This window comes from Fukomys damarensis, unplaced genomic scaffold (genome assembly GCF_012274545.1).
Source record: "Fukomys damarensis isolate Sample0158 unplaced genomic scaffold, DMR_v1.0_HiC HiC_scaffold_23, whole genome shotgun sequence".
Lineage (NCBI taxonomy): Eukaryota > Metazoa > Chordata > Mammalia > Rodentia > Bathyergidae > Fukomys > Fukomys damarensis.
The window spans coordinates 64,532,092-64,540,137 of NW_022900935.1; the positions used below are offsets into that span (position 1 = coordinate 64,532,092).

An 8,046-nucleotide genomic window follows, 5' to 3' on the forward strand; every position below is an offset into this window, starting at 1 on the left:
TCCCGGAGGACTGGGACGCGCGCCAAGTGCGGCCCGCGCCGAGCAGGCTTCGGCTAAGGCTGCACGCCCCTCCCTTCCGGCACCCTCACCAGCTCGGGCCCGAGCCCTCGGCACTCGAGGTGTCCAGGCAGGCTTGGTCTGTGCCCCACTCGGGCAGGCACCCCCCCTAGCAATGGCCTCTCCGCCGTCGGTGACCCTGCTTCCTCCCGCGACAGGCGCAGCGCGACCTCCCTCCTTCCCCCGGCAGTAGAGGCCCTCCTGCAATCTTGAATTGAAGGATGCTCGGCGCCTCCTAACCTTCCGATGAAAGGCAAAAGGACTTAAGCCGTACGGGGTGTGGATTCCAGCTTGCCTGCCTGGCTCCTCCGCAGTGCAGTGAAGTCCCGGCCGGAGCCACGCCCCCGGCCCTGATTGGCAGCGCCGGCCTGTGGGCGGGCCTAAAGCTTTCCCGCTTTTCGCGGTCCGTCCGCCTCTGCGGACGACTTCGGTCCAGCTGCAGACAGGGCTGCTCTGCCCGAGCACCACCAGGCAGCGGGATCCCACCCTCGGAGGCATGGGCAGGCAGCACGGGGCTAGCATCGGGCACGCACCGGTGTCACGTGAAGAGGGCAGGGTCCGCGCTCACTTAGCGCCCTCCACCAACCCTCACCTTCCGGAATCCGGCGTTGGAGTTCTCCATAACCGCTGTCTCCGTTCGCCTTCCGCGTAGCCCCGCCTCTGCGTCTCAGCCAATGAGCATGGAACGCGGGCTCCCGTGACCACGACTCCAGCTCCAGCCAATGAACACAGGACATGACGGGGAGTCCCGCCCCGAGCTCCCAGCCAATGAACCAGAGAGCGAGGTCCCGGAGACCCGCTCCCGCCTCTCCCATCCATCAAGCCAAATGGCTCTGCTTTTTCTATTCCTGCGATGGGTCCGGCTACCGTAGTCCAACCCTTCGCTCTCATTGGTCCGCGGCTAGATCTCAGCGTCTCCTGGGATTTAGAGTCCCATCCGCTCTTCCCAGCGGTCCCCGCTCTTCCTGGTTACTGAGGCTCGCGGAGCCTCTTAGTGTGGCGGCGGCCCGCGCGCTGGTTGGGCTCGCGGTAGTGCGACGCGGTCCCTGATTCGGGCCAGCGGTCCCCACTCCTTGACTTTCCCTACCCCTCGGGAACTCCTCCCCTGCTGTAGTCTCACGGTCCTGTTCTGTCCTCCTAGGTTCCCCCTTAAGGCCCGTGCCGCTCGCCCCCCGTCTGCCTCCGACGCTGGTCCAACGGGGAGCCTGTACAGAAGCATGCGGGCGAGGTCCCCTGCACTCGGGGACATGGAGGAGCTCCGACTGTCCTACAGTCACCTGTGCAAGGAGAGCGGGGCAGAGCCGCAGGAAGTGGTCTTGCGGCAACTGCACCAACCCCCGCAGGGCCGACTGGATCTGGCGGGGCAGAGCCTGACGGTGGACACCTGCAGGGCCTTGGGCAAGCTGCTGCAGACCCAGACAGTGTGGACGGAGCTGGTCCTCAGCGACTGCATGCTGAGCGATGAAGGTGGGCACGAGGGCACCTCGACAGCTCCAGGCTTGGGCTCCACCTTTTGTTTGGGGCTAGATTAGAGTGGGTTCCCTGGCATCGTTTAGCCTTCCAAGCTGACAGTAGGAATTTTGTGCCACCTGATTGCTTCCTCCCCTCTTGCTATACTAGTGTCCCCTAAAAAATAGACATAGGGGCAGTTTTTCTATAAGGGAGGGGAAAACCTAACATCCTCTAAGTTGTAGTTTGAGAATTCTGGCTCAAGAGAGGTCAAAGCGGCCGGCTCTATGTCAGGCAGGGCTGCAGGTGTTTCTAAAGTAAACCTAGAACTGATTGGGAAACTCGTTTCCAGTGTGAACACAGAGCACTGGGGCACCCAGACCGTTGTCCCTTTGGGAGTTGCCTTGCAATGGGTCCCCAGGGTGGGCCCTGGGCACAGAGGCAGAGTAACCAACCACACACACATCCTCACTCAGGGGCCCCACTGCTGCTTCAAGGGCTGTGTGCCAACACTGTGGTGCGGCTTCTGGATCTGAAGGTGAGCAGGCCTGTTCTGCAGGATTTAGAGGGGACATGGGGTCCCAGGACCTCCGTATTGCTGTGTGTTTTGAGGGCAGGTGTTCACTTAAATACAGATTGGTCTCAGGATACCCACCAGGTTTACTAAAACTAAGGTGAGCACACTTTTGCCAAGAGCTCACCTCTCTGGCCTCGTCCACTGCCTGACCAGGGCACCATGGAGCACACTTGCTATTCAGAGCCCAGCCAGGTTGACAGGAGTGACTGGCCAGGCCATTTCTATCCAGGGCAATAACCTTCGGGCTGCAGGGGCCGAGGCTCTGGGAAAACTCCTCCGACAGAACCAGTCTGTTCAGAGGTAGGCTGTGGTCCCTGATGCACTACCCTTCCCATCCCTTATCTGTGTCAGGGTGAACCCCAGAGTGGTCCTGTGGCCCATTTGCCCCTTCAGGCCAGTTGTCCATGTTTTACATGTGTTTCTTGGAGTAAGTGGGTGGAAATCACTCAGAGGCTCAACTCTGCCAGAGATCCCTGAACCCATCCCACACATACACTGGGGACCCCAACGGGTAGGTCACCCTTCCAGGCCAAGCACCTTGTCTCCACCCTGCTGCAGCCTCACCCTGGAGTGGAACAACCTGGGCACATGGGAAGATGCCTTCGCCACCTTCTGTAGGGGCCTGGCAGGCAACAGTGCTCTGCGGCAGCTGGACCTCCGAAACAACCAGATCAGTCACAAAGGTGCAGAGGAGCTGGCCCTGGCCCTGCAGGGCAACACCACCCTCCAGCAGTTGGGTGAGGCCTGGCTCTGGGCTGTATCCATTGCTCCTTATCCCTCTGCTGCAGGAGGGGCTAGCCTGGGAACCTGCTTTGTTGGTAGCCTCCCAAAGGAATCATCATACCTAGGCCAGCCCCTCCCCCCGACTCACCGATGCCTTCTGTCAGGTGACAACAGGTTTTCTTCTAGACTTGCGCTGGAATAACATTGGCCTCCTGGGAGGCAGGTCCCTGGTGAACTGTCTACCCAGTAACCGGACCCTGTGGAAGCTGGACCTGGCTGGGAACAGTGTCCCCAGTGATGTCCTCAGAGCTGTGGGTATGGGGCTCACATTCAGGAGGGAGGTCAGGAGCCCTTGAACAGTGGCCTGTTCAGCAAGGGAGGGGTTAGCCCAGGGCTCAGGACAGGTAAGCTCACCTGGGCGAGGGCCAAGAGGGAGAGCTGAAGGCGAACACCAAGCTGGGCGCTCACTGCCTAGTGCTGCCTGGTAGAGGGCTTGCTTGTGCTTGCTCAGTTCGTAGGACCCATGTAGAAGGGGGATCACCCCTTTCACAGACAGGCTGAGGCCCTATATGGCTTGAGCCCTACCCTGGATGGCTGTGCTGATGCCTCAGGTAGCTCTTGGTCACCCCTACATTTGTGGGTGAGGAGCTGCCTGGCCTGTGCTGCTTCTGCCAGAGCTACAGTCTCCACGTTCCCCTGCCTCTGGTGACCCCCAAGTCCTATAGATGATATTGTAGTCTCAGGCTCATCAGATTCACACCTCCTGGCTCATCCAGCCCACAGTGCAAGCCAGTGAAGGCTGAGCTTGGGCCTCACCCTAACCTCTTCCACTCCCCCTGTGCTGTGGGGTCACTGCCTCCTGAGGTGTCTGCCCGACCCTCTGTCATCTCCAACTTCTTGCTGTCCCCAGCCCTCCTCAGCATAGGCAAACTGTTGTGCTTCCGATTGCAGCCACCTGGCTCTTTCTAGAACACAGCATCTTCCTGTTAAACTCATGCAGCAGCCCTCGACCTGTGGGGTGGGGGACAGAGGCCACCAAATGGTTCCCATCCCTGTGACAGAGGAGCCCTCCCCCAACGAGTATGAGCCTCCACACACTGCGACCCTCACGCTCTCAGCCCCTGCCCCACTGAAGCACTGTACCTGTAGCGCCCTGGAGGCAGGGGACCAGACTTATTGGAGAAAATGGTTGGTTTCGGCTTCCAGTACAGCCTGTCAGGGCAGGGTGGGCCATTGGGCTCCATAGTCTGAGCGGTCCCCACCCAGTCACCTGTCTCCCGACAGAACAAGCCATGAACCACAACCAGGACCAGCATGCTGCCTTCCAGAAGAACCAGGCCCGGACTCATATCCTCAGCAGGGAGGTCCAGCACCTCCAGGAGGAAAAGTCCAAGCAAGTAAGCATGGCATCGTCTCAGACCTTGGAGCTTCTCCCAGCCCACCCTGGCTCCATGGGTGTAGGCCAGCTGGCTTCTCCCTCTCCCACCCCCATGGCTACCCATCTTCTCTTCCCCCAGACCCCGTAGCTCCTCTGAGCTGCTAATACCCAGGACCAGGGTTTCTCCTGGCCCGACCTGAGAGTGGGATTTAACCCCCCCTCTCTAGGGACCACCTCACTTTGAAGGAGTCAGTGGGACCAGGGAGGCTGAGTCCTTCACTGCCTGGCTGCCTTGGGAGTCTGTCCGCCTTTCCTGACCAGGGCAGGGAGGGCAGGCTCTTGGATCCTGACAAGGCTTTGGCTGGCTCTGTTCCCAGTTCATGGATTTGATGGAGACAATCGATAAGCAGAGAGAAGAGATGGCCAAGAGCAGCCGGTAAGTGGGCCCAGGACTTCTGGAGGTAGGGCTGCAGTCCAGGCTGGGCCTTATTTGTCTCTGCTTGGGAATGGTCATACTGGGCTTCTCAAGGAGGTGGCTAGAGGGTTAAGGCAGATACCATATACTTCCCCAGCTCAATCATTGTGTGCTGGAGACCTTGGTGCTTGGCAGCTCCAGTCAAGGCCAGGCAGGCCCTGGACAGCTCTAGGGCTTGGGGTTCCCAGCCTCTCCTTTCTCCCCACAGAGCAGTGTCAGTTCGTGTGGGGCAGCTTCAGGAAGCCCTGAATGAGAGGCACTCCATCATCAAAGCTCTCAAGGCCAAGTAAGCAGCTGGGGTGGGGGGTTCAGAGCCCCATGGAGAGACTGGAGATGTGCCCTCAGGGTTGAGGGTATAAAGGCAGAGGAAGGCTTTCTGCAGGAGCTGAGAGCTGTGGCTAGCATTTGGAGAGGGGGCAGGAGTGGAATGGGAAACCTTGGCATGGCAGGTCACGCCCCCAGTGGAGCTATGGAGGTGCTAATCCTTCCTTTTTGCAGGCTGCAGATGACCGAGGCCGCCCTTGCCCTGTCCAATCAGAAGGCCCAGGATCTGGGGGAGCTGCTGGCCACAGCAGAGCAGGAACACACGCTGGGACAGCAGGTGGGGAAGGGCTGCAGGCGGGCAGGTTGTGGGGTGGAGCAGCAGGGTGACTAAAAGTGTCCATCTCCACTCAGGAAGCTGCAGAGCGGGAGTCTAAGCTCCTCAAGGACTTGTCAGTCACCAATGAAAGGAACTTGCTGCTTCGAAACCAGGTAGGAGGGGTGCGCCCAGCCACCCAGGATGCCCAGGGTGGGAGCAGTAGGCTGATCTGGCTTCTTCCCCTGCTGCCTGCTTTCCAGGTGGATGAGCTGGAGCGAAAGGTGAAGTCTCAGCAGGAGCAGCTGTTTCTGACCAGGCAGGAGATGACCCACACATCGGCTGAGCTGAAGATGAGAGCTGTCCAGGCTGAGGGTAGGCCAGAGGCAGGCCTACCACTGAGGGGACAGGGACCCTCAGGGACAACACCCCTGGAGAAGACTCACCCCTTCTCTTCCCCACTGGGCCTCCAGAGCGCCTGGACATGGAGAAGAGGAGGGCCCGGCAGAGCTTGGAGGACTCTGAGAAGCTGCACTGCAAGGAGGTGCCTTCCTAGTGCCACCATCTATCCCAGCTTCCCGTGTGCCAGTGGACTGCCCTCGGCGCGATTCAGTGTTCTCAGAGCATGCCCTCCTGGGGTCCCCTCACCACCCTAAGTTGCTCATTCCTCCACTCAGAGTGGGCAGAGCTGCCTATTCTGGGTGGCAGGCAGCGGGGCCTGTTTTATCTGCAGCTAAAGAGGCGCTGGTGGCCTCCCATCGGGCTGCATGTCCTGGGGTGCTAGGGCTCAGCCATACCTTTCATCCTTGGTTCCTGCCAGGCCCTTTGGGCAGCCCTTTCCCAAGAGATGCCTGCCTTCCAAGGTGGGGACTCCTCAGGGGGAGAGCTGGGGGAGCCTCTGCCTGCCTGACTGATATGCACACTGGGGTAGATGGAATGCATTACCCGCCACCTAGAGGAGAGCCAGAAGGCTACACAGGAGAGGGTGCACAGGCTGGAGGCCCTGCGGCTGTCCCTGGAGGAGGTGAGCCCACAGGGACAAGGGCCAGGCTCTGGCCCTAGGTGAGCAAGGGATGAAAGCTCCTGCTGTTCTTGGCCTCGGTTCCCCAGAACATAGCTTCCTGCTCTCAGCCTTATGAGGTCTCATCCTGAGGGTCCATGCACCAGTGTCCAGAGAGGCTTAGGGTGGCCTTCAGGCTCCCTGGGCCATGGGATCCTTGCCCAGTAGAGGTGGGGCAGCCACAGGGCCCTCGGGAGGCTAGTGGAGGGTCTCCCCTGCTGGGCTACTGGGTGTCCCACGAAGGCCTGGGGTCAGAGGCAGGAGGACTGGCTAGCAGATGCCATTTGTGGTGCAGGAACTGAGCCGGGTGAAGGCAGCGGCACTCAGTGAGCGTGGTCAGGCTGAGGAGGAGCTCATGAAGGCCAGGAACCAGGCCCGCCTGGAGGAGGTGAGCTGCAGCCATAGGTGCATACAGACCCCTGCAGTACCTTTTGAGAGAGCCATTCCCATGGCTGGATCTCAGCCTGGAGTTGGAGGCTTGGACAGGAGAACCTAGGCAGCAGGCAATGGGTAGAGCCAGTCTGGGGGTGCTTCTGGAGGCCCTAGAGAGTTCAGTGGCTTCAGAACAACACCGAGGCATCCTTCTTCTGATGGGGGTGTCAGTCTGCACGCAGATGACGTGCTCTCCCCTAGTGTGAGCCCCAGGGGAGACCCATGTGTGCATCACTTTCTGTGCCCTCAGCAGCAGCACCTGGCGCACATGGAGGAGAAGCTGCGGCTCCTGGCAGGTGGTGTGACTGCACGCAGATGACGTGCTCTCCCCTAGTGTGAGCCCCAGGGGAGACCCATGTGTGCATCACTTTCTGTGCCCTCAGCAGCAGCACCTGGCGCACATGGAGGAGAAGCTGCGGCTCCTGGCGCAAGCGCGGGATGAGGCTCAGGGTGTCTGCACACAGCAGAAGCAGATGGTGGCCGATGCCCAGGCCCGGGCCAGCCAGCTCCGCTTGCAGATGGAGGGGCAGCAGCGCCGCCTGGAGGAGCTGCAGCAGGTAGCCGGGCTTTGGGGGGGGTCACAGGTTGTGGGGTGCCCATACCTACTTCTGTCTCATCCACCATGCTTCGCAGGAGCTGAGCAGCAAGGATCAGGAGAAGGTGGCCGAGGTGAGCAGAGTCCGGGTGGACCTGCAGGAGCAGATAGGTCGTCTGCAAGCTGAGTTGGTGGGCCAGGAGGCGCTGAGGGAGAAGGTGGCTGCCCTGGAGCGCCAACTGAAAGGTGAGGGTGCTCCCGGCTGGAGGGCTGAGTTGGGCCTGAGTCTCGGCCCAGGGCGGGCCCCAACTCCGAGCCTCTCTCGCCTGCAGTGATCGCTAGTGACCACCGGGAAGCGCTGCTGGACAAGGAGAGCGAGAACGCATCCCTCCGAGAGAAGCTACGGCTCAAAGAGGCGGAGATCGCGCGCATCCGGGACGAGGAGGCCCAGAGGGCAAGCTTCCTGCAAAGTGCCATCCTGACTTATGTGCAGGGGTCCCCCGTGAGGGCCCTGAGCCCCCCAAAGTGAGGGGAGGCAAGGAGGCCCCAGAGCACCGGCGCCACGCCCAGGAAGGCTCCACTCCATCTCCCGGAGCACGCGGTGCGAGGTGACCGCGAAAGTGAGGCGGGAAATACAGAACTTTTTCTTAAATAAACTTTTGCACTTGGTCATACGTTTTGACCCAGCGCCTCCCCGCCTCGACGGGGGTCTCGTCCCGCGGGCGGGCCCTCCAAGATGGGGCTCAGGCGCCCCACTGCCGCCGGCTGGCAAGGACCGCCACG

General features: G+C 60.8%; 3 protein-coding genes across 9 annotated transcripts in view; 2 read left to right on the forward strand and 1 right to left on the reverse strand.

Annotated features, from left to right (window-relative positions):
• Cenpx (centromere protein X) overlaps positions 1–963 on the reverse strand; it is a 3,068-nt gene extending 2,105 nt beyond the window's left edge. For 2 of the 6 annotated variants that reach the window (XM_010618662.3, XM_010618661.3), the window contains exon 1: positions 650–963. In XM_010618662.3, the coding sequence (XP_010616964.2) occupies positions 650–872 (223 nt within the window). In that variant the 5' untranslated portion in view covers positions 873–963. Of the gene's footprint in view, positions 1–195; positions 585–649 lie in introns of those variants that run through there. The other 4 variants (XM_010618659.2, XM_010618664.1, XM_010618665.3 and 1 more) reach the window with 3 other exon arrangements.
• Positions 964–1,011: 48 nt separating this feature from the next.
• Lrrc45 (leucine rich repeat containing 45) lies at positions 1,012–8,038 on the forward strand. 2 transcript variants are annotated; one of them, XM_010618658.3, is made up of 17 exons: positions 1,012–1,524; positions 1,983–2,044; positions 2,313–2,383; positions 2,642–2,820; positions 2,993–3,121; positions 4,091–4,203; positions 4,562–4,620; positions 4,868–4,945; positions 5,158–5,260; positions 5,335–5,412; positions 5,500–5,611; positions 5,710–5,780; positions 6,168–6,260; positions 6,592–6,684; positions 7,112–7,285; positions 7,362–7,509; positions 7,596–8,038. In XM_010618658.3, the coding sequence occupies exons 1-17, from the start codon at positions 1,275–1,277 to the stop codon at positions 7,790–7,792; spliced, it is 2,010 nt and encodes a 669-aa protein (XP_010616960.1). In that variant the 5' UTR covers positions 1,012–1,274; the 3' UTR covers positions 7,793–8,038. The 2 variants fall into 2 exon arrangements, with proteins under 2 accessions (XP_010616960.1, XP_019062238.1); XM_019206693.2 differs by having other exon boundaries at positions 7,115–7,285.
• The window catches only part of Rac3 (Rac family small GTPase 3), a 2,598-nt gene continuing 2,551 nt past the window's right edge, over positions 8,000–8,046 (forward strand). Inside the window, exon 1 of the mRNA XM_033767433.1 lies at positions 8,000–8,031. Within this exon, the coding sequence (XP_033623324.1) occupies positions 8,000–8,031 (32 nt within the window). The remainder of the gene's footprint in view (positions 8,032–8,046) is intronic.